We start from the raw sequence: 27205 nt of genomic DNA, 5'->3' as shown, positions 1-27205 counted from the left end.
ATATCAATGCAGTACATACCCTACAATAACCAACTAGTAGATGTCTTTACAAAGGCTATTGTTGCAAAGTCTCTCTCTGATATGTGTTCCAAGTTGGGAAATTTTGATGTTTTTTCACCAACTTGAGGGGGAGTTTTAATGAAGTATGAATGGCATTACATGTAATTAAGAGAAGGAATGGCATAGGGTGTAAGTATATTAAAGTTTGAATTCCTTTTTTCTTTGCATGTATTAGGGCTTCAGTCTTGTCATCTATAAATAATGAAGTGAGAGGGAGAGCCAAGGACGTGCTTACTTTTTCCCGTAAGAAACCCTAGCATCTAGCTTGAACTTGTCCCCTCTTTATTCTCTCCTTTGTATTCTTTTCTCTCTTCACTTTCTTCTCTACTCTTCTTCTCCTAAACCCTCGACCTTCAAGTGATGGAACCCAAGAATCTAGCAATGTTGAGCTACAAAATAAAGTGAAGGGAAGGTTTTTGATGATCTTCTCTCCTCAATCCAACAGAATTGGATATTTATCTACGAAAAACTTTTGATAAAGGAAAGTGTTTTGTGTTGATGGTAGAAACCAAGACAACAAGAAGCAATATGTAAGATTTAGAAACTACAAAGAGATGGAGAAAAACCGAATAATCCCTACATTAGTTGAACTCTACTGGTAACAATTGATCACAACAACTTGCTTTATGTTCTTCACAAAGCTACAAAAAAAAATTTGAATCATGATTATGTCCTTGGTCTTCTCTCCATAAGCAAAAAAACCAAAAGCACGAAATAGGAATAGATGGTAGTAAGATGAATAATTTCCACTAGCAGCACCTCCATGAAGACTCAGAGATGAACCAAAAAATAAATTATGACAAAGAGAGGAGGAGAACACTGGAAACAACTAAAAAAATAAAACAACCAAGCATAAACAATAATAGACAATAGAAGAATGGTAATTGATTTTGTTAGGAATTAGACGCCCTAATTCCAAAATAATAAGAGAAATGATAATGATTACAAAAAATTGGAAAACAATCACGAAGAAAGACAACAGGATTTATACAGGTTCACCTCAAGGTGAGACTATGTCCTCTCTTTCGCTGTTGCAGTAATCCACTATGAAGATAAAATAGTTTACAAGAGAAATCATACACACTCGTGTTTTTCTCTAATCTCTCTAGGGCGCAAATGATGATCTTACTCTGGGTGATAAAACCCTAACAATGGCGCCCCCAAATATAAAGAGAAAATTAGGGCAACCGGATTATAAGTGTGAAATCCCCAAAGTACCCTTAATGAAATAGCAATCACTATATTGTGGATTTGGCGGGGGCTCCCCTCCCCCCTTCCAAACCCCACGATGACCTTACCGTTAATTAGGCTCCACAACTTAACAAATTTTGCATCATAATCCAAAGACAAAAGTTGTTTGAATTTCATGCCAACCCTAACAAGTGAACCAAGAAAGCATGAACAACATACTTTTAAGAAGAAGTTGAAATAAGTGGAAGGGAAACAAAAATGTAGAGTTTCTATGAAATCAAATTTAACAACTTAATTACATGGCAGCTAAAAATAGAAGAGAGGAAGAGTAGAGATTTTACAAAAGATGATAAAGAAAACCTAGTAATTAAGTAATTACTAAGACAAATAAAAGAGGAATGGATGCTTCATAATCTTTGTGACTTGATAGCTAACCCATAAGTTAAAAGACACCTACGTGTGTAGGGGTGGCATGACTAGTAAATAAAGAGAACTTTCATAGAGATGGCGTACAATTGTAATTATGCAAGCTGGTATATGTCCTCTTATATTTTTTTTCTTTTGAAACATGTAGCCTTAAGGGCATTGTCATTGTAAACACTTTCACACAACTATAAATATAATCTCAAGACATGGGGTAAAGCATTCATGCTTCTTCCTCTTGACTCAAATTCATCCTTACACCTCTCTCACTTTTCCTTTTCCTTTTCCTTTTCTTCCTTGGGTTCTTATAACCTCTCTCCCAAGAGCTAGAGTTCTTCACTTCTCTCATTCCCTTGAGATCTCTTGGGTTTATGTGTTGGCCCTATAAATCAACATTGTAGACCCAAATTTACCCACTCTAATACCATGTTGAAATTTTAGGAGAGAGAATCCATTGATTGATTATAATCTGAGTTTATTGGTCTTCTATTTATGTTAGAGAGATTGTTGTATAATCAAGCCAATTACACCCATAATATATCTCAAAGTAAACAACTATTAAGGAGAACTGACAACACTAAAAGATCTTCTTTTGTAAGACTCTTTATGAGACTTATCTATGATTCTATCACATTGTCTTCCTCTATGAGACTCATTTTTCCGTGAGAGTCATGTAAGACTTCCATAGCTACTCTTCAACAACTATTAAATAAGATCTTTGAGTGAGAACTTCATGTACGGGATTCAAAATAACTTATTTTTTAATTTTGTGCAACTATTTGAGTGTTATATGCTTTCATGGATTTCAAGATTTGAAATTTTAATAGTTATATGAGTGTTTATCTTGAGTCAAGAGTTTCAAGTATTGAAGTGCTGAACTATGTTGGACTTTAACTCTTTTCTCTATTATTTGAAATGCTTTCTTTGTTAGACTCTAAGCTCTTTTCAATGTATCCATTCCAATCATGGAGATTGTGATTTTTCATAAATAAGTTGAGAAATATGTTTCTGACCTAGGGTTGACTCTCATCCATATTTTGATGATAATAAAACTTAAGTGTTGATAATTAAAAAATTAGCATTTGAAATGTTTTTCCTTCAAGAGCCATAATATACAAGGTCTTTGCAAATGAATCAACAAACACATCCCAAGACTTCAAGCTCAAATATGTGTCATCTCAAAGAAGCACCTACATGAAGCACGAAGACTAGAGTCAAGTAGATCAAACCCAAGAACTTTAATCATGTAAGAGAACAACTAACAAGACTTCAATCTGAGGTAAAACAACATTTTTCGGAGCTTTAGAGAAAATAATTTTTAAAACATATTTTTTATGCATATTAATATTTTAAACTTGTTAAAAACCTTTAGGATCAATTTTATCAGCTAAGAAGCATAGTTTAGAAAATTGGCGATTGGCATGATCATTCATACTACTGGTAATGAATTCAGTCATCTAGAGTGTAAACTGACAAACAAAATAAAGCATGATTAATCAACCAAGTTAGATTGATTGATCATCCAGAGTTGTACCGGAATGAGCTATAAAACATGATCAATCATCTTCATCGAATTGATTAATCATACTTATCCAGACATTGAAAAATATAAAACATTATCGATCGATCGGACAGAAGTACACCCTTAAGTGACATAAAGCATGATCTATCAGACCTCTTATATTGATCTTGGTTTTGCATAGCCAGAGCTTCACTACATGATTGATCAATCAACCTTGATTGCTTGATCAACTTTTTTTAAAGTTTGAAATTACATAGATCGATCATGTGATTGATCAATAAGCCTAAGGATTCATTATAATATAGTTGCTACATTTGATTAATCAATCATACATTTCCATTGATGGATCGTTGTGTGTCAGCTTTATATAAACAACTACAAAACCTGATAAGGAGAGAGGTCCACATCATCTCTATAAATTGACGACCTTGCTCTAACTTGTCTATAATTGAGTAAAATGATCCTTTATTTATAATACAGGAAACAAGTAGAATCATATTACAATAAACCAACCCATGTTTTAGTTAAACTCAAAGTCAAACACTAAAAGATAATTTCTAATATAATTAAACAACTGAACATAAAGAGAAGACTAACATAACTTAAACTCCTTTAAACAGATGCTCTTGTGTGAAATATCCTTTTATGAGACTCTTATTAGACTCCACCATATTAATTCAGGCTCTGGTGAAACTTCTTGCTATGAAAACCATGTAAAATTCTTTCACACCTGCTCTTCAACATTGATCATTTTGTAGTTCACCTAAGAAATTGATGTAACTAAACTCTATTTTTAATTCGATATTTTCTTGTTAAGAGGTCTTTGCAAGCTTCATTTTAAAAGCAAGTAATCTTGCTCATAAGTCAATCAGATTAGATTGACTAGTTGTATTTAAAATCCCTTTTGGGTCCAGTGCCTGTACCTAGAGCTGTTGACCATAAGTCCCGAGGTGTTTAGGATGGTGTTATAATTGAACCTTTATGGTTTTGAGTTGTAGATGTCATTTGGCAATTCAAAGTAGAAGTTTTAATTTCAGGACAAGAACTCCCTAAGAGTGTAGTGGACATGCCCCTACCCCCACACCCCCCACGGCCACCACCCAAAGAACCTAAAATGGTTGAGGCATCTAAGAACAATTAAACCAATTCACTGGGAGTAATATGTGGGACTTAGTCCCTCTACTTGAGGACTAAGAGGGGATTGGTACCAAATGGATATTTAGAAGAAAAAAAAGGATGAAAAGGAAACCGTAAAAAGAAATAAAGTTGGCTAGTTGCTTAAAGAAACTTTAAAGAAGAGGGTATAGACTATGACGAGACCTTGACCCTCGTAACTAGGTTTGAAACCATTAGGATATTCCTAGACTTTGTTTATTTCAAAGATTTTATGTTATATCAAATGGACGTAAAATCAACTTTCTTGAATTGCCTAATTGAAGGTGTATGTTGCCTAAACCCACTTTTGAGAATAGTTCAAAATCAAACCATGTCTACAAGATTTAAATAGGCTGAGATTGTTTTTGACTAATAATAATTTTGCAAGATTTAAATGGATATCACCATAATAGGGGGTCCCACATCTTAGTTGCCAATCTATCTTGACGACATAGTATTTGGTTCAACCAATAATTCATTTTTCAAAATAATTCAGATTTGATGAAAAGAGAATATGAAATGAGCGTTACAGGGGAATCAAATAATGAATTCTCATCTTCTAGCCATTCTTCGCAGTCAATAACATCACCTTCATTTTCCATAATGGTACTAATCCTACAACAATAAAACTTAATAACTACATGAAGTCAAAAAATAAAAATTTAGAAAATAACAAAAGAATATGTGAAGAAAATTAAAGATAAGGATTTTATCATTTTATTTTCATTTGGAAGTGTTTCCTTAACAGGCTTTCAGATTGTGCTATTAGTGTACCGCAGAGGGGGGTTTTAACTAATTACACCCACTAGACCTCTCTCCTCCCTTAATCAGGAAACTACTCGTCTGCTAATCACACCTTCTACACTTCTCTACCTTAAATAGCAATTCTGAACCAGAGACAACTGGCAATTCTGAACCAGAGCACTAACACCATCGTGAAGGAAAGACAAAGATCATCCCAAACAGCATGAGAACAAGATAACGTTAATGATAGAATAGCCTGTATAAGTAAGACTCATTTTGCCTAGGCAGCGTTCTTTTCTACATTTACAGCTCCTCTGGTCGAACAAATGGAGTATGAATTGATTCAGGAAACACTTCTGAGAAAAATGTAAAATGACAAGCATATGTAAACCATATCCTAGGATATATCAGATGGCATCATCTTCAAATAACCACCACTTTTATTGTTTTTGTACTGTCACTATACATGTCACTCATCGTAAAAACTGAGCATCAAACGTGGTAAGTATGTACAGAGAGGAAATCTACTTCTCATGATCACTAACAACTGGGTCGATCTTGATTATGAGAGGCTGGTGGAGACCTGAAGGTGAACCAGAGACAACTGGCAATTGAGGTGATGATAAGATGGCCTCTACCTGAGGGTTTTCGGCTAACGCCTTGTCCAATGCTGACTTGGCAACTTTCGTTACACAAACCATAAGAACCACTGCATCCACATAAAACACAAAAAGTCAAGGACATCGGTACAGTACATGAAATCGAAACGTTTAGAGCTTGTACACACCCATTTTACTATACATCCACAGATTACTCCACCATAGCTTTCAGAAGAATAAATAACTAAGAGACAAGATGGTATCCAGATTGGCTCATTTGAGTTATCCACATGAGAGATTTTGGGGTCACAAAAAGTGATGAAGAGCAAAACTGTGGGTTCACCCTGCCACGAGGGAGAACACTGTTTTAATTTCGTATCTCTTTATTTTATTTTGACATACTGAGATTTAGTGTTTACTGAAATTATCATTTTGATTTCCTTAAGTTTCCTTATTCCAGTTAGTATTTGCAGATTTATACATCTAAAGTTTATCTAGTTTAGTTCATCAGTAACCTCTATAGCAAAATGTTGTTACCAACATATTCCAGATTGCAATAGCATAGATGTGCAGCATTTACATTTCTAAAGGTTTTCAATTTCAGTCGCTCAATATAATTAAAAGTAAAGAATGATACCCAAATTCTCTGCCTAAGTTGCAAATGACCTGACAAAGAAAGTGAGATTTTTTGCAACATACCCCCTCGGGTGCGGGCATTTCTAGCAACTCCAAACATATGGGTAAATAGAGCAGAAACCTAACAATCAATACAAGACCCAACAAACTTGCTCCAATACCATAAAGAAAATATCCATTTTAGAAGATCAAGTTTAACATGGACAGTTCCAAGCAGTTCTTAAACTAAATCAAGGACCATTCCAGAAATCTTTATTAGAAGTGAGACATATATAGAGAGAGATTCTATGTTTACATCACTTACTGAATTTATCAAAATAACCTACTATTGCATCCTTGGAAACACAATTGAGTTTTTTAGATGCTCCAAACTAACAATAATTTTCCATGGTTGGTTTAACACATGATATATTATCAGATTCAAAGATCCGAATCCTTAGGCAGACTTCATTCTTGAATATTCCCTATTATTCACTATTTGAAGCTCTTGACTTAAAACATATGTTCTTTTTGAATGCGAAAGGCTTGCATATCTAGTCCATGGCTGGTTTAACAGATGATATATTATCAGATTCAAAGATCCGAATCATTAGGCAGACTTCATTCTTGTAACAGTATTCCTTATTATTCACTATTTGAAGCTCTTGACTTAAAACATATGTTCTTTTTGAATGCAAAAGGCTTGCATATCCAATCCATGGCTGGTTTAACACATGGTATATTATCATATTCAAATATTTGAATCCTTAGGCAGACTTCATTCTTGAATATTCCCTATTATTCACCATTTGAAGCTCTTGACTTAAAACATATGTTCTTTTTGAATGTGAAAGGCTTGCATATGTAGATCCATTTTATAGTTCAAAAGCCAGTAATACAAATGACTAAACCCAAACAAACATAAATGGAGGATCTGAACCACAAACCAAAGCCAATGTATCAGAAAAAATATGGAAAAATCTATCTACTTCACTGATTGAGAATTAAACAAGATGGTACAAATCGAGTATAGCCTTCTAGGTCATGCTTATTTTAAGGTTAAAATACACATTATTGCCATAATTATAACTATATATAACCATAAAGACACCGCAAAAGAAATGTTTCTTACCTGATACTACTAACCCCAATACAATAAGTACCTGCACAAATAGTAGCAAAACGTTAAGAGAGGACAGAACAAGAGTAAAAACCTGAGGTCACCTCAGGCATATCTGAAAAAAGTCCAATGAGGAACTTCTGCTTGACAGAAGCCTGATGTTAATAAACTGCAGCCTACATACTAATTTTACCAGAAAATATAGCATACAAACAGATGGTAGATCTACATTAAAATTCATAATCTTCTACCAAAAACTTAAGCATTTTCCTCTTAAGTATATTAATAAATGTACTAATGCTTCTGTCTACATGGAAAACCTCGGTAGAAATGCTATTGTCTCTGACATTAATGCACATTCAAGTAAACATGTTATTAACAACTATAAAATAAATGCATGCAAATAAATAAGCACAAGGCAGAGGAGAAAGATAGACCAGAGACAGCTGTCCCAATTGGAGAAGATTTTAAACACATCCACGCTTTTCATCAGAACCTAGGTGCATGTTCCTAAATCAGCTAATGTAGCGGCGGAACACCTTGCGACTGAGGGAGCCTCCCTTGATGATTTAATAGTGACGAGGCATATAATGTAATTGCCTCTTGTTGAATTTATGGAAAAGTGAAATAGTTCATTGACATCAATAACATCTTGTAATCAGAGTACATAAACCTCTATTTATAATAGAGGAAGGTAGTAGAGTCAAATTACAATAAAACTACCCTTGTGCCAATTACACCCAAACTCTAACACTTAAAGATAAGTCCTAACATAATTAAATAACTCAATATAGATAAAAGACAAACATAACTCGAACTAAAACTCTTCTTGGTCATGACCCTAAGATAAAGATACTTTTTGTGAGTCCTTCTTGATCTTCCAACTGATGTGATAAAGATGTCAGCTCATGGTAATCATTGTGGGTCCTACTTCTTATGGGATTGGATCCATCTTGTGGGCCTTCCTTGGTCGTATGGCCCATCTTATAATAATCTTAGATATGTAGGTCTACCTTGGCCGTGTGGGCTTGAGCTTATCTTCCAACACTCCCCCTCAAGCTAGGGATGAGAGAACAACATGAACTCCCAACTTACTGCAAATGATGTATAAAATATTTTTGTATAAAATGGCACATCTTCTAATATGCCTTCATCTTCCAACATTCTCCCTCACGCTGTTGCGTCCTTCCATGAGGCCCTGCGGCATTATATAAGTGAGAGTAAAAATCACTAGGTAAGTCATTGCTTCACACTCCAGTCCTAATGCTGGATGTTGGGCACACTCCGTCTTCTATTGGTAGTGTATCTATCGGCATTGCTCTAAAGTGTCCACCACCAGGTCCCTCCACAGGACAACAACTCTCAAGTAGTAGGAGACATAAAAGCCATTACAAGTGGGGATAACATAGATGTAATAATAAGTTTCTCCGTCATGGTTTCCCAATGTGATATATAACACGAAAAAGAACCCAAGAAATAATGTACCTAAAGAGACATAATAGCAGCAACTGTATATAACACGACTATCTTCCAACACATATAACACGAACCAAATAATAAACTTTGTAAAAGAACCCATGAAATAATCCGATATAAAAAATTCTTCTTAGATGCACAAGCTTCATCTTTTGTGCTCCCCCTTGCTTGAATATTTTGGTTACATAAACTTATTCACAACATATGAAATAAAATACCTCTTTCTTGTACTTCTTCTACTTCTCCCCCTCAAGCTGGGAGGTAGTGGCAGTGATCCCAGTTTGATCCAAATATCATAGATGTAGCCATAAGACCAAATAACAGAGATGTATAAATAAACCCTCAAACCAGGGAGAAGTGAGATATTTTTTGATATATCAACTCAAACAGTGACGCAAAACAATCGGCTTAAATTCAGATTTTCAATGTAACAGAATACCAACATGACATTTGATTCTTCCAATTTGAATATATCTTTCAATATAGATCAGATTGATATGAAATTTTTTCCTTCTGAAAGTAGACTTATATGCCTTTCATCCAAGTATAACTTAACTTCATAAAATATAGTTTTTATAAGATAAATAATCTGATATATTTCGGTCTCTGTGATCTGGCCGAACTAAATACTGTTTCTATTATTTTTCCAAAATGACCATTGACTCTTCAAAGATCAATATCTCCTTATAAAAAAATAATACTGAGGATTGGTTGAATAGGTAAGAAAATAGACTTACTTATCTATCTTTTGATATATAATTCTCCATATAAAGTCTCTTTCTTGATAGCATAAAATACCTCGGAATTTGAAGCTTTCTGCTGCCGCTCGAACCTTTTTTTCAATCTAAACTTTGCTGCTTCAAATATCGATTTCTCTTCGTAGATAACTCAGATAAAAAATTGGTTGAACAGGTAAAAGAATACACTTACAGATCTTTCTTTTGATATATATTTCTCCATATAAAGTCTAGTACTTGATAGAAAAAAATTCCTCGGAATCGGAAGATTACTGCTGCCGCTTGAACCTTTTTGCAATCTGACCTTCTCTCATTCAAATATCGATATCTCTCTGTAGATAACTCCAATTGGAACAAATAGGTTTTCTTTGGAAAGTAGACTCAAATATCTTTCTGTCAATTTATAATTTTAAAAATAAAAAACTACGTACAGGGGTAAAAAACACAGAAAACTACGAGTGTAGGGACTGAAAAAAATAACTACGAACCGAGACTTACGGTTTAGGGTTTAGAGAAAAGGATCACATTACCTCCGTGAATTGACCAAGTCAACTCACAGAACCTGCTCTGATACCGTGTTGAATTTATGGAAAAATGAAATACTTCATTGACATCAATAACTTCTTGTAATCAGAGTACATGAATCTCTATTTATAATAGAGGAAGGTAGTAAAGTCCAATTACGATAAAACTACCCTTATCCCAATTACACCAAAACTCTAACACTTAAAGATAAGTCCTAACATAATTAAATAACTCAATATAGATAAAAGATAAATAACTCAATATAGATAAAAGATAAATAACTCATTATAGATAAAAGACAAACATAACTCAAACTAAAACTCTTCTTGGTCATGACCCTAAGATAAAGATATTTTTTGTGAGTCCTTGATATTCCAATTGATGTGATAAGGATATCAACTCATGGTAATCATTGTGGGTCCTACTTCTTATGGGATTGGATCCATCTTGTGAGTCTTCCTTGGTCGTGTGACCCATCTTATAATAATCTTAGATATGTGGGCCTTCCTTGGTCGTGTGGGCTTGAGCTTATCTTCTAACACCTCTGGTGTTTTTTCTTTAGTTTGTTGTTTTGCTGTTTTTACTTATTAATGAGTGCCCCATTTGTCTTGTTAGGGACCCACTTGTTCTCTCTACTCAATATAATCCTATCACTTTCAAAAAAAAAAGAAACTCAGCAAAGCAAAAATATACACCTATACATATAGTGACTTCAATCAACTGTAAAGACAAAAACAAGGATGAATAGAAGAAACATGAAATAAAATGAACTACTCAAATAGTTAAGTATCACTTACCCAGCGAGTTGTTGAAAACTCACTCCAACCATGTGTCACATCAGAAAGGTCTTTTAGAGTGGTTCCAACATAAACAAGTGCAAGAGTTATAGGCTGAAACAGAGACATTGCGCATCAGCATTTGGTTGCAAAAAATATTTGGGTTATAATGAAAAAGAAACCTTTTACAAAAGTATAGACAAGCCACCTGGACACATGAACAAAAAAGAATAAAACCGGCATATGCAACAGCATGATTTAAGAATGATGACTAGAAACTACCATAGATGGGAAGAATCACACTCAAGAATATAATAAAACCTGAATGTTTGGAAGCATATTCCTTTTTTAAGTCTCACAGGTATGTTTTAGGAAGACCTATACATACAGGCAGCAATGAAATATAAAGGCAAATGCCATTTAACAGCTTGTAATAAAACAAAGTTTCAACGTAAATTCTTTTTTCAAGTCTCACTTTAGGATCTGCTTCTACTAGATGCTAAAAAAAATAAGTCACTTAGAACAAAAAGTTATACATAGACTAGCTCTCACCTAAACAGCTTTATGCATTTGTAAGACTGAGCTCATGAAAGTAGTCAATTGAACTATTCTCAGTTACCTAATGCCTATTATAATAAATATGGCAATACACTTCAGTGAAATTCTTAATGTTGTATCAGTAGGACCCAAAAACCAAGAGTTTTGATGTCACAAATACTACGAATGCATTCTATTTTTCCTTCCACCGATGCTAAGTGAAAGATTTTAACTCTTTTCAGACTATCTCACCCAAAGCGTTCTCCAGATTTAGATTTGCCATGAACACAACAAGCCAGTGAACAATTATAGTGAAACACATACCATCATCCCCAGCCACGAAGCCATCATGTACTCTCCAATGCCAACAGGTGTCACAGAGAGCAGGTAATTTAACATGTTAAATGGAAGCAATGGGACAAGCCGAAGAAGAACAACAATCTGCAGTATCAGCAACACAGAAAATGGAATAAGTATCACATAATGAATTGGGCCAAAAATAAATAAATAAATAAACACGGACATGGAGGCTACAAGTTGCACAATTAAACCTTAAAGCCAGATCTCTGAATTGCAATAGCAACTGCCTGAAATTGAGGATAATCCTTCAACTTCGAAATTACATATGACCTCCCAATCTGCATTGGCATGTCAAAGAAAAGATTTTCATTGCCAGAACTAAAGTTTTATGTAATAGTGAATGCTAACTTTGTCAAATAGCTTAGGTGCTTGGGATGTCACCAAGTAGGGTGATACACAAGCATTCATATTAATATCTAGAAGCAAAGGCTTAGAACTCACTGTTCTACCAAGAAGAAATGCAGCAGTTGCCCCAATAGTGGCACCTATTGAATCAGCAACGAAGCCTATAGGCAACCCAAAGAGGTAACCACCTCCAAGCTGGAAATTCAACGAACAAGTGCAGCAGATAAGTGAGAGAGAGAGAGAGAGAGAGAGAGATCAACTAGCATTATAAGTTGAAATGGCATTTGAAAAAGAAAATCAAGCAACCACATTATGGTACATTTAGTTTTAATATGGAGAGAAAGATGGACTTCAGGAATCATAACAAATACACTCACAAAATAAATTCTCCAACCATTCAGCTTGTTTTACTTTCTTTAATTAAATCAGTATTCAAACAGGAAAACGCAAAAATAATAAGATGTCTAATTCAGCTATTCTTCCAAAATATGAGAGGGTAATTTCTTCACAGAAACTGGATTTTCTTCTTGTTTTCTAACAATAGAAATAAAAATATTATGACAACACCGAGTCGAACGAGAGCGAGCGGAAGGAGCAAAAACAAGGTAGGAGAGGACAAGCGGGAGTCAAGTGCACAGGTGCAAGGAAGGCATGACAAGCAAAGCCTTGAAACAATCTGGGAGCATGAATCTGGAAAGAATGCTGGAAGATGGCATGAGGAATATTGCCGGCGAAGGACTGGCGGCAACTCTGGTAAGATTGAGCATGAAGGCAGAACCACCCTGTTATTGGGACGTTCACATGACCTCCCTGGAGAACAGCACTCTAATTTGAAGGAACAGGAACCTGCCTCTGAAGCCAATGACGGTGCCTGGCAAACTGTTCACAGCAGATGGCAGAGGGGAACCTTCCTTCAAAAAAAAAGTTTGCAATTTTTTTTTTTTGACATTCCTTCAATAAAAAAGATGGCAGAGGGGAACCAGTCACCGCTACACACATCCTATGTGTTCCTACCGATTCAGTAACACTTTTGTCATCATCAAGCTACCCCACGATCACCTTGGTCAGGCAATCAAAATCGCCTTCAGTAGCAGCGAAAGCCTTCATCACTATCCCAATTATCATCTACTCCTCATTCCTCAAACAGCTCGAGCTGGTTATTGATGATCAGCATTCCAGAAATCGTACCAAGGAGCTATGGACAGGTGATTTGGTCTATTACCTCTTTGCTTTCCAGCGCAATGAGTCCTGGGAATGCAAGATAAGTCAGTGTCAACATGGAAGTATCATGGGCTGCTACCCCCTTGCACACACTCACCTTGCCCACCCTCCCTTCCAACACCAGGACACCCCTTCTCGCCACTCAAACAACCCCGCAACCCCCACCAACTCCATTGATTCCACCTTCCACCAGCCCTTGCAGCCCCATTTCTAATATTCACCCTACCATCATCCTGCCTCCCAAAACATTGATTGATGGCCACGAACAACTCTCTAGTTCCCTGATCATCATCACTTCTTTCCCAGTCGATGGTGCTTCCATTGCCACCTGGTTCACTACCAAACTCCGACTCCAACACTCCCCTCTTATTTGGGTGCTCTCGATTGGTTATTCCACCTATCCTCTGTGGCTCACTCCTCTGGTTGCTGCAGCCCTCACTCCGTGCCATGACTCCAGTATCAAAATCATACGCCAATGGATTCCTGACTCCATTACACCATTTTTTTGGGACAATGGATCAACATCACTGACCTTGCCATGGAGCTGTGGCATGAGCAGACCTTTTCTACCATTGCCAACCACTTTGGACGGGAGATATCTGTCAACAAGGCCACCTCCAGTCAGGCACGAATGGATTGCGCACAGATCTTCATCTTGCCCAACCAGCCCTTGCATGGAACTAGTCTGCTGAAGATTATTGTGGGAGACCACTTGTTCTGGATCAAGATCATGTTTGACAAGTTTGGCTCCGGGCGACCGCCAAGTGAACTTCTCCCCTGACCTCTCAAATCGATGGACTCGGTCTGACAACTCAGCTCTGTGTGATGGACTCCGGGACCCCCATCCGAGTCTGGACTCGATGACTCGACCGCACCCCTTCCTGCCCCCCCCCCCCCCCCCCCCCCCACCCTACCTAACCCCTACCCGAGGTCAAATTCAAATTCAAACTCAAAATCACTTCCATCCCACCCAAATTCGAGCCCATATATCCCCACCCACTCGGCAGCAGCCAGTCTCACTGACACCTCCAGCGGCCAGCCAGTTGAGCAGGCGAACCAATACTCCCTACCCAACTCCCAAAGTCTGACACCACCCCTACAAAAAAGCCAAATATCCCCCATGTTGCCTTGATAACCCCACAGCCCCCTACCAAATGCACCACACATACCTATGGCCAGCCCTGACCAGTCTAACCTCCACCTTGCTAGTTCTGACAGCACGCTGCCCAACCCTCCAGAAATCATCATGCTGCTCGAGAAGCCTCAGTCAGCATCCTGCACAAATTTGAACTCATGCCCCAGCCAAGCTTCCCCCTCCTTAGACACCTGGCAGCACTGCAGACTGCCGACTGGTCTGTCCGCCGGTCTTACCCCTTTTACCCAAGACAGCAATCAATCCACTCCTTGCAACCCCCCAAGCACTGCCATCTCAGATATAGAAGACGGCCCTTCATCATTCCCCAACCAGATCCGCTCTCCTACCAATAGTCTATATCCCCAACCGACTCTTGAGTCCCCTACCCCCTACCCCCTCAAGAACCCAAAGCCTTCATCGCCCTGAAACAACTCTTCCCATTGCCCATCCAGAACACCTCCACCTCGTTACATACCAAAGAAGGAACAATCATGACCTACAGCAGACCACTCATGGGGAGACCCACAGGCTGGTGGAAGAACTGCAAGCAGAAAGGCACAAATGTGATGAGGATACCTGACGTCCTTGCTACCACTGCTTCAACGATTGCTATCCTACAAGAGACCAAAGTCTAGTCTACGAGTGATTCAATTGCTCATGATCTCTGGAGTTGCTCTTTGCCATGCTGGACTGTTCTCGATGTGGTTGATCATGCCGGTGGCATCTTAATCCTTTGAAACTCTTGTCTAGTCGATGTCCTCAACACCAAAGTTGGCATATTCACCATTGGCCTCACCATTCGTGATCGAGGCAATGGCACTATTTGGTGTCTTGCTGGAGTTTATGACCTAACCTGGTCTATCACTCACACAAACTTGGAATCGCCCATGGCTATTTGTTGGGGACTTTAATGCAATCTGTTTCTGCCATAAAAGGTCCCCCCGCCACGTGCATCTCCTCTTCCACGAGGGTCTTCAATGACTTCATTGGTAGCTGCGAGCTTGAAGAATTATCCACCTCTGGTAAAGCTCTCACATGATCGAATGGCTAAGTCCGACCAATCCTTTCAAAGCTAGACCGATTCCTTGCCAACGGAGATTGGCTGGACCTTTACGCCAAGGCTAGCGGCAGGGTTACAAAAAGATATGGATCGGACCACTGGTCGATCCTTCTCAACACGAAGACTGGCCGATGGGACCCAAGCCCTTTCACTTTGAGAATTCTTGGTTCATGGTCAATGATTTTGAGAGTGTCCTTGCTACTTGGTGGGCCAATGCTCATCATTCCGGTGCCATCTCGAAGGACCAACCAAGTCTCTTCATTATGTATCAATAATGAAGTGACCTCGAAAAATACCTCAATTACTAATGAAATCATTAATTTTTTGGCAGGACTACAAATTGAAGAGCAACCTGTTGGGCCCACCTTTTGGCATATTCAGTTGTCCAGAATCTCATCCAGCATTGCTTCGCTCTTGAAGCTCCCCTTCTCCTAACCGGAGATTGAAGCTACAGCCCTTGGTATGCCTACATATTGCACCCCTGGCCTGTCCTCAAGGATGACATTATTTCCATGACCCAGAGTTTCTACCAAAATGGCATCACGTACAGAGCCATGGGTGCATCCTTTATCACCCTGATCCCGAACAATGCTTGTCGTGGAGCATCCTCAAGACTTCAGACCTATCAGTTTAGTATCCAGCCCCTACAAAATCATTGCTCGACTACTCGCTCGTCGTCTTAGGGCCACCCTTCCAACTGTTATTCACTGGGGCCAAAGTGCATTCCTCAAGGAACGCTTCATTCTCAACTCAGCCATGACTGCCCATGAGCTTGTCGATCACTTCAAGTGATTCAAGCACCCAAAAGTGATCATCAAGCTGGATTTAGAGAAGGCTTTTGACCGGGTTAACTGGCAGTTGCTTGACAATATCTTGGACAGATGGGATTTGGCTATTGTTGGCGGTTTTGGATTAGGAACTATGTTTCTTGCGCTTCCTACTCCCTCCTCAACGGTGTGATTTGCGGCTACTTTTGAGGCACCAGGGGAATCTGACAATGGGATCCTCTCTCTCCCTTCCTATTTAATCTCATTGCTGAATATCTTTCTTCTCTTTTCTACAAAGCAAGATCCTTGGGATGGCTCGCCCGATTGACAAGAAGCAAGATTTTGACATCCCCATTCTATAGTTCGCTGATGATACACTTTGGTTTGGTGATGGTAGCCCTGCTGAAGTTATGCGAATCAAAGCTCTCTTCAACCATCTCGAGACCTCGTCTAGACAAAAGATTATTTGGCAAAATACCACCACACTAGATTCCATATTGACCCGAAGATGCTCGACACCATGGCGGCCTATCTTGGATGCACTACAGTCATTCTCCTGACCACCTACCTGGGTCTCCCCTTAATTGATTTTCGACCCAGCAAAGTGTTGCGGGCTCCCCTGATTGAGAGATTGGAGCGGCGTTTAGCAACTTGGCGTGGGAGGCTCCTCTCCAAAGTTGGACGCCTCACTCTTCTAAACTCTTGCTTCACAGGACTCCCCACATATTATCTCTCCTTCCTTCTTGCCATCACTTGGACTACATCAAAAGAAGGTTTCTTTTGCAAGGATCTGACGACGGCTTTAAGTACCACCTGGTCTGATAGAAAGATGTTTGCCAACCAAAAAATCTCGGTAGTCTTGGTATTCAGCTCACTACATCCATGAATAAGGCTCTCCTCTTGAAGTAGATTTGGAAGTAAAACACTGACTCCCATGCTATTTGGAGGCACATGGTAGCGGTTAAACTGAAGAAGCAGCTCCCCTGGTGGACTAGTGGTGGTCCTCATCATTGGCTCTCCCCCATCTAGAGATCCATCTACATTCTCCTGCTTGACTTAGCTGCAGTTGTCCGATATTTTGTCAGTAATGGCCAACTCATTAGATTTTGGGCTGATTGGTGGTACAGTCACAACCCCCTTCAAAACTCCTTTCCCTAGATCGCCGCTCTTAGCCACAACTCTTCCATATTTGGATGTTGGAACATATTGACTATTGGAATCTTCATCTCATAAGGACCCTCAATGACATTGAAGCAGTGAATAACTATCGCCACTTATCAAACTTGGATTCTATCTCCCTTTGTCCTCAAACCGAGGAGAAGATTATCTGGATGCACTCCATTGACAAAAATTCTAGGTAGCTTCAGCTTACCTTTACCTCTCGGGTTGGATCTCTTCTCTTAGGCAACACATCGCTAGCCTTGGTTGGCGTCTCTCAGCATTCCCAAAAGTCAGATTCTTCATTTGGAATGTCATCCGCAATAGGATCCTGACTGTTGACATCCTCGAGGGACGCAACAACACCGGGCCTGATATTTGTTGCCCGTTGTGGGCTCTGCGATGAGAGCATTACGCAAGTTCTCCTACTCTGCAGCTTTGCTTGGAGGGTTTGGTCCCATTTGTTGCACCTTATTGGCATCCAGTTATGCATCTGCAGTGACCTTGTTTCCCTTTGTCAGCAGCTTCTAGGTTACCGCATCTCGAGTATGGGAAAGATTCCCATGTCCGCTTGCATGGCCTACATCCCTTGGGACCTGTGGAGAGAAAGGAATAATTGTGGGTTCCTATTTAAATTTGCTTCTATCGACAAGGTGGCAACAAGCGTCACTAGCCAGATCTCTTCTTGGGTTTCAACTAAGAAGAAATTCGGTCACGTTGGTAGCCTCCCCATCCGAAATAACCGGTGCATCATTGCTCAGATGTCGGCCCCCGCCCCCCATCCAATTGTTTGTGAGTGGATTCACCCATCTCCCAGCTTCATCAAGCTCAACTTAGACGACAGCTCACGCGGCAACCCTAGGCCAACAAGCCTAGGCAGGATTTTTTGAGGTTCAAATGGCACCACCCTTCGCTCTTACTTTGGCCCTCTTGGCATGCAAGACTCCACCACCATGGAACTTTTGGCCCCTCCGCCAAGGCTTGACTCTTTTACGTGAGCACCTATCTGGACCTCTTGTCATCGAAGGGGACTCCAAAATTGAAATCTTGTGGTGTTCCTCCCTCTTTCCTGAGCCCCCTTGGCGTCATTGGTCTGCTTTTCGTGGTATTATGGATATCTCCTTTGTTCTTTCTTGTACAAGGTCCCATGTGCCACGCTTTGCCAATTCTTTGGCAGATTCTCTTGCCGAGGATGGGATCCCCCCTCCAATCTCTCATTATTTTGGGATCCCATCTTGGTTGCATGTAGTTGCTTCTTGGTTTAATGAAAATTTGACATTATAAAAAAAGGAAATAAAATATCATTAAATGAGAGATTGGACATCCTATTGGTGTACATCCAAGTGGCCAAAAATGGAAACTATTCTCCAAGATGCAGACTTGGAGAAGATATATAGCACCCACTTGATAAGTCAAATTATTCTTTCAGATGAATAACAAGCTTTTACAAGGTTATAGAAGTTCCAGATCTCTGATAGTTTTGTAGCATGCAAATCGATTTCAAATTCTTATCTAGGAATTATGGTAATAAGAGAGTGGACTAAATATTTAATGTAAATGGTGTACTATTCTTTATTGAATTTTGAATTACATCCCTAAAGATGTATGTGTATTAGGTTGATTGACTGAAGCTGCTAAGGAATAACATGCTTACAGTGAGTATGGAAGCTGGAACGGCAAGAACAGTTAAAGGGATGTATGCGACAGCCCTACACAAATTCAAGAAAATAAACTGAGTCTTACCATTAATTTATTCTGGAGAACTAAGATAACTCTTTAGAACTTTAATGCTACACCAGTATAAGCACACTAAATATTAGCAGTATTTTATACTTACAGTACAAGTGGGCCCCATTGCCCAAGGTTCTGCTCGATCCACAACAAGAAGTCCTTTAAAATCTGAGACAGAAAACAGTAATTAGGAAATAAGGTCAGCAAACAAAATTCAGGAATAATTGCAAACCAAATGGTGGGGGCTGCACCAACTTTCCACCATTTGTTCAGAATCTCAGCCATGCAATCATCAGAAATAGTTTCAGACCAAGTTCCAAAATGAAAGTTGACAACAGAAAGTAAATGCAAGGAAGATATTAATACAGAAAAACAGAAGATAATATCTAATAATCCTGATTAAGAAAATTAAAGATACAAAGACAAGAACCAAAAGCAGGAAATATGGTAAAAATAAGAACACTGCAAATTCAAATGAGGAGATCTAATTAGTCTCACTTAGCACAATGAGACAGAATAAATGTCTATAGTACTGGGTAAAGAGAAACTTAAGGACTAAAACACTACTGATTGACATAAGAAACACATATTCAAACAAAAAAGACAAAACCTAAAGTTCAGAAACAACAACATTGACTTCCACGATTGGCTCAAGAAACACAAAGAATGCAAAAAGACCAAAAACTAGAACTCCTGTATTGCATATGTTTGGAGCTGACCACTGAATACTTCTCTGCTGTCCCATGTACTTCAACAAAATTCTGCATCCAATCCATGCTTCAGCATATCTTACCACACAAAATAACATTGTTTTTGGGTACCAGCTCATCTTTTTACATCCTTCAACCTTCAGCAGATCAGCCTGCATATTTCTGCCACCAATATCAATGTTGCAAATTCTCTCAGCCTTCCAAACAACTTGTCACTTTTTTTCCTCTTGATAAGGATTTTTCCAAGTATCGGCTGTGATCTAGACCTCTAATTCTTTGTCATGAGTATCATCCACCTCAATGTGTGCCCAATCTTGGTGATGTCCAAGAAGATTTTACCCTAGCACTTGTTTGTACCAATCAGCTGGCACTCCAAAGGGGCCTCTCCACTGCCACTGTCCTGCTCTAACTCAAATGGAAACATCTCAATCATAACTAGTTAGGGATACAGTCACACGTGTATTCCCTACATCCTATATTTTAATCGCCTTTTTCCACCTTTCTGGCTTTCATATTAATGTTGATAACCACGATACCATCAGAAACAGTGCCCCAAGAGAATCAGAGAAGCTTTAAAAGGGGATGATCAATGAGTAAAAATGCAAATAATGAAGTATTGAGAACGAAAAATTGATTAAGGAATCTGACCAAAAAATACTTGTGGATAAAGAGGAAGGCAGCTTATCCTCATGGGATATTTGCAACTGAATAAACTATCCACCAAAAAGCGCAGAGATCTTACATACCAACTATGAAAGGAACAACCAATTGTAGCTGTTAGTATTGTCACTAGTATTTGTAATTTGAGATGGTAGGCAACAGAACTATTACGGATATGAAAAGAAAGATACAGAAGAGACTGATAAACCTAGTAGTGCCACAGGCTCCACGCCGTCTTAGCAAAGGAAGCACGATGACACCTTAAAGAATAAAAATTCTAAGAAATAAAGTACAAAATGTTTCAGACCAATCAGAATCATTCATAATCCTCCAAATCCAGCACAAGGAATGCAAAGAAAACAATGCCATGCAACAACATTTATTCCATATTCCTAACCTAAGTGATGAAGCCCTTTGATCTTACACCCAAAAACCCAATACTTTTCACAAAAGACAACAATTACCACAACATAAGACGGTGAAAAAACTTGAAAGAAACAAATGGAGCAGAATAATTGGTAATAATGTTCGAGGAAAAAAAGAAAAGAAACAAAGTATATATATTCAGCATAAATAAATAAAATAAAATATGTAAAACTGAAACATGGCATTGGATGAAAAATAGAGAAAATTTAAAATTAATAAGGAAATGACCTTTTCAATGGGAAGGGTAATGCAAGCAGTGGTAATGGCGGCAATGAGTAAGAGGAGGAGGGCGAAGCGGAAGATGGAGGCCCATGAAAAAGCCATGGATAACCTTCGACGCCAGGGCCTGCAGTCTTCCTCGTCCTCCTCTGTTGTCTCCTCCTTCCAGGACCACCGCGCTCGGAGCCCAAAATTTGCCAGTGTTTTTTTTCACTTTCCCCCTGCAACAAACTTATTACCACCTCAAATCAAATTTGCTTTATTTACCATTTTGCAAGAACAGCACATAGATACGATCTCAGAGTCTCTCTCCCTTCTGCCTGTGCTGTTCGCGCCGGAGATCTTTCCCCTTCGTTTTCTTTTTATCCTGTCTACTGCCTGTCTCCTCTGATCGCTGCTTTTCCTTCTTTTTCTTCCCAGTTCCCACTGATCGGCATCATGGGTCCAACAGATGAAGGCATGAAGATGTTTTACGGATAACCTTCTCAACACTCTTTGATCCTTGAGACAATGGCTGGCACGTATTTGCTGCTTCTCCGGTTTCAGATGTGAGCCATCGACAGCAGTCCATATGGTCTATCTGTCGACCGGCCACTATGAGGTTTGCAAAACGAGATTATATTCAAAGAAAAGCTAAAAATTATTTTCTGGGTTATAGACTTTTAAGAATTCTTTAATTAAAATATTAATTATTTTATTTTAAAATTAATAAATATTTGAATTTTTATTTATATAACTTCCATAGAAATGATAGAACAATCAAATTTTGTGTTTCAGTGAATCCTCCATCTTTGTCGACAATGTGGAAGGAGGTCAAGAGACCCTTCTCCATTGCCATAGATGTCCAGTGACCCTCTCCTCCTCGATTTGCAATGGTAAATGACAAGAGAAGAGCCCTACCTATCTTGTTTGTTATTATTTATTATTTATATTTTTAAGTTAATATTATTAAAAACCATCATTATTTAAGAGTTAAACTAATTAAAATATTTAATAAAAACCAAGTATTAGATTGATGAATAATTTATTTTGGTATACGACAAAATGATCAGACCAATATAATAAATATTATTTTATAAAATATAAATAACTCTCAAATACAATATAATAATATAATTTTTTATAATTTAATATATGGTAATTATATAATATTGTAATATAAAATAATATTACATACACTAATTATTATTAAATATAAAAATAAATGTATAAATTTGTTGCATATTATAGATTCATTTTTTTATAAGATAATAAAATGATAATGATATTCTTAAAGAAACCATCTCAGGGTAGGAGGTAGGGGCCTCTTCTTAGCTCAAATGGACAAAGGCAAGGGGTAGGGAGGATGCTAGTTTAGAGTTCTTTTTTCCACAAAGTTTTGATGTTGCCAAGCATTTTGTATTAACCAAGTATTTAAAGTCAAGAATGAGTAGGTTTCAAATCATTTCTTTCCTATAAAACTTGGGGCATTCGAATAAAAGGAGTATCCAACTGAAGGAAGAAAATGTTGCCAAAAGAATCCCGTAGGGTAGTATTTGAATGCCCAATGTTGTCTAGAAAAAGTTTGTTCAAACAAATTATGGCAAGAAATAGTTTTTGGAGAAAAATTGTTCTCACAAATTTTTATGATTGAACAAATTTATACAGTAGATAGCATTTGGAACAAAAAAATTTCAAACAAATTTAGAAAAAGTCTATTTCCAACTTAAGAACTCTATTTTAGAAAATTAGAGCTTTATTTTTAAAACAATTCCTGCCTCATTTTATAAAATAATTTTGGCTATGTTGAAGAACAAATATGAAAAAATCTTATATGACTCTCATAGAAAGAAAGTTAGCCAAAAAAGAATAATAGTATTGTTTGGCCTATACTTTATTATAATTATTTAATTATTGTAGGACATACCTTTTAAGAGTTGTATTTGGGAGTAATTGGGATATGGGCAGTTTAATTAGACCTAATGTACTCAATTTACATCAATTAATAATTTATTATTTTTTCTCTTGAGATTCAATGTAGTATTAAAATAGGTTCTGTGAGTTGACTCAGTCAACCCACGAAGACAATGTCTTCATTTTTTTATCTGTCATCTCCATTAGCTTAGTTTCATCTTCCTTTCCCTTTAATCTTCTTCTTTCTCAACACCCATTTTTTTCTTGGAGCTTGCACCTTCATAGTACACTTTACATTTTTGAAATGATATATTTTCATAAATATTTGTGATTCTAGTTTCCAATATAAAAAGAATTTTGTTGATTGGAGTTTTCTACTAAGAGAAATCATCATATAAAGGGGCAAAGGTCATGTAATAGAAAAAATTTATGCATTTTTTTACTATCTAGAATAATAAATTTATAGAGAGAATTATATCTAAAACAAAAGCTCGTGAATTTTTTTCTACCAATAATAAATTTATATATAAAATTATATCTAAAACAAAAGCTCTATGAGTATATTTTCTAACCTAACAAACTTTCTCAATCTGATGTTCCTAGATAGAGATATCAAGACCAAAAAAATCAAAGGTCATGCTAGTATCCTATTGTATGAGGAAATACCAAATTTTAAGCAAAAAAATTTCTTACCTTTTTTGTGCTACTAATTTTATTTTGCACAAGTCTCCTATTTGTTTTCAAACTCTAATGCAATTCTTTACCTACACGAGCCCTTTTTGTTGGTCTTCTAAGTTATTTTTTAACTGGTGTATGGAGTTTTATTATTTGGTTGAAAGTGATTTTTCTTCTCCCATATTTGTTTTGTCCAAGATGATTGTGTTTATGTCCTTTTTATCCTAGTTTGAGGGGGAGAAGTAAAATAAGAAGCACAAGAAGGATGTATTTAAATAGAAGTTGCACTGCACAGTAACTTTCTTCATAAAACTTTATAGGTAGACCTTGTAAACCCCAAATGGATCTCCCAAGGTGATCTCAAAGTATGAAAACACTTTGGATAAGTTTGTGGTCATTGTGGCACGATACTCTAGTGAAATGAGGCAAAAATCACATAAATAGCGAAGCTCTAAGTCTCTAAGTTTTAAAAGGAAATTCTCATATTTTGTAAAATCCATCAAATCTTTGATGAAAAATTCTAAATATATACTTCCAATCTTCTGTTTGAGATAATAAATCCAAGGGTAACTTACAAAGTTTTGACACCTAACTTGGCCGGACCGAGGCTTCAATCCACTTATGTGTGTGTTGGAACAAACTTATTCAATTAGTCTTTTACTATTCAAATAGTTTTTGGCTTCTAGCGTCTTCTAAGTAGGAAATCGTTTAACACTTTTCACTTGTCTACACGTTTTTCATTTTTCTTACTTCTACCAACTTATGTTGAGGAAAATTTTCTAACACTTTTGAATTGTTCGAACACTTACCATTTTTTACTTTTGCAAGCTTGTGCTAAAGAAATTGTTCGAACAACTCCATTGTTTGAACAATTTGGTTTTTTGCATTTTTGTTCTACAATTTGTTGATCCAACCATTTGAATACTCTACAATTCAAATAAGAAGTGTTTTGGAAGCCTGAATTGACCCTAAAATATGACCAACATTCTACAACAATGGAATGGCTTCCAATTCCATAGATGGTTGCCGAGAAAAATGGTGGCGAGAAGAAGAATAATGGATGAAAAGGAAAAAAAATGGGCTTTTCTCCTAATAGTCCAACTTTTTTATTCTAAAACTAAGAATAATATATTTAAGTCCTGTTTAATTTCTAGAAAAGAGAAAAACTTCACTTGATGTAATATGAGTACATGAGCCCCTATTTATAATAGAGGAAAGTAGTAGAGTCTAATTACAATTAAACTACCTTTGTCCCAATTACACCCAAAGTTTAACGCTTAAAGATAAATCCTAGCATAATTAAATAACTGAATATAAATAGGAAACTAACATAACTAAAACACCTTTAAACTGAGACTTTATGTAATACTCCTATAAGACTCCGCCATATTAATTTTGGCTCTGTGAGACTTCTTACTGTGAGAGTCATGTAAGAGCCTTCCATATTTTCTCTTTAACAAGTCCATTTTATAATCAATTGACTTTAATGTCATTTGTATGACAAATTTTGATATTTTTATTTTCTCAAATACCCCAAGAACAATAAAATAATTCATTTTTTTCATTTTTCTCATGTATATCATTAGAAACTTAAATGAGAGATTTTAGGGCATTCAACCTCAGGGGTTGAATTTGGAGGAATCCATCCTAGCCCAGAATTCAACTTGGATTTCCTTGCACCCTATCCCTTGGGTTTTCAAATAGGGTTGGGCTAGGTGTCTCTATGAAACCCAACATGGTCCTCACCCTTGGACACCAAGTTGACCTAATAAAGATCAATTTAACTATAAATCTACATCAAATTCTATCTCCACATCAATTGTCTTCGATACATTATTACCATGTAACCATCATTGCCTTCCAAAGAAAATGATGTGTAGTCCACTTCTAATTAGTTTTGTTAATTCTTGGTACCCATCAAATTGATAGTAGTATTTTCGGAATTGATTTTCAAGTGTTAAATATGTAAATATGAGAGCATCTTACATGACTCTTATTGGAAGATGGGCCCAAACTCAGAAGACCAAGGAAGACCCACACGTCCAAGTGTGTGGAATATGGGATATATCCCACAAGTCTAAGGAAAACCCATACATCCAAGAGAGGTGGAAGATGGGTTCAAGGTCCACAAACCAAGGAAAAGGCCCGCATTATGGTAAATAAAGAGTCATCTCATAAAGATGACATTGATGTAATTACCGTTATAGGGGTATTATTGTAATATTATAATCTTATTCTCTTTCTTCCAAAATGTAATCTCTCATTTTCTCCATGAGCTAATCAATGGAATCCTAAAAATCAATATGGTATTGGATCATTGATTCCTAGTTTTTTTTATATTGGGTACGTTCCTCAACGTCATCTCATTTTTTTTTTATTGAGAGCTTTCAATTTGTTTTTTTTGTCTCATACTGTTGTTTCTCCATTTTTTCTTCTTTGCCGTATCATGTTCTGAAAAACCAAGAGGAAAGCAGCGACTCTTTGTTGCCTCTGAAAAACAAAACAAGATAAAGGAATCTGAATTCAAAAACAACAAAAGAAGAATTTGGAACCTTGCTGGCATTGGTACTGTTATCTTGTTGGTACTACTGTCTTCTGGCATCGGTACTCATTGAGATAGGCTTCAAAAATTACCCAACCAGAAGACAATTGGTATTATCCAACGAGTTATTAGTTCATTGGTATCGTATATTTCCTTTGGGTGCCATAACCAAATTTTCGCTTCTCATCATAAGTGAAGAAAGCAAGATCATTATTGTCCTTCGAGTGCCGTTGTGGCATCTCTGTTAGACTTGATGTCTAATAATAATAAAATAAACATCATAGAAATATATATTACATCCTCCATAATTCTCCTTATCATGAGATCCATAGATATATCATAGAATTGAAATAAGAAGAATAAAGAGAGTGTACCTTTCATCTTGAAGAATATAAATAAAACTTGAAGTACATAAGATAACATTTGATAATTTGTTTACAAGTGATAAACTTGCTCCTGTTCAGCCAAACTGGGTGTGCAAAAATCATTCTCCTCACTTATAAGACCATGGAGGAATTTATAGATTTCCAAAGGGTGTTGCACTAATGACTATTCATAAGGATACATCCTTTTTGGAGAGATACATCCTCTAAGGAGAAATACATCCCCTCAAGAGAGATACATCTCCTTATTCCCAAGGGATGTGTCCACTAATTCAATGCACCCAATTAATCTACTGGCCATTATTCCCTATACTGAACATCCAATGATAAAACATCTAAAAGTGGGCCCCATGCCTATAAAATCATGGTAATTATATTTCATACATAATATATTTGAAACCATAATTCCAACAAACTCCCACTTGGTTTCAAATCCATAT

The 27205-nt window shown here is 37.2% G+C and overlaps 1 protein-coding gene across 1 annotated transcript; it reads right to left on the bottom strand.

Annotated features, from left to right (window-relative positions):
* Window positions 1-5355: 5355 nt before the first annotated feature.
* On the bottom strand, window positions 5356-21848 carry LOC137959208 (uncharacterized). Its single transcript, XM_068806575.1, has 9 exons — window positions 21282-21848; window positions 19364-19425; window positions 19181-19235; window positions 12282-12380; window positions 12032-12118; window positions 11805-11921; window positions 10965-11057; window positions 7442-7472; window positions 5356-5804 (listed from the first exon to the last, which is right to left on the bottom strand). The coding sequence occupies exons 1-9, from the start codon at window positions 21375-21377 to the stop codon at window positions 5620-5622; spliced, it is 825 nt and encodes a 274-aa protein (XP_068662676.1). The 5' UTR covers window positions 21378-21848; the 3' UTR covers window positions 5356-5619.
* Window positions 21849-27205: the final 5357 nt, after the last annotated feature.

The sequence above is a fragment of the Aristolochia californica genome, unplaced genomic scaffold (genome assembly GCF_029961685.1).
Source record: "Aristolochia californica isolate CCGP_79_NKW_82.1479 unplaced genomic scaffold, dmAriCali1.0.hap1 SCAF_3, whole genome shotgun sequence".
Classification (NCBI taxonomy): Eukaryota; Viridiplantae; Streptophyta; class Magnoliopsida; order Piperales; family Aristolochiaceae; genus Aristolochia; species Aristolochia californica.
This window is presented reverse-complemented; position numbering and strand designations above follow the sequence as displayed.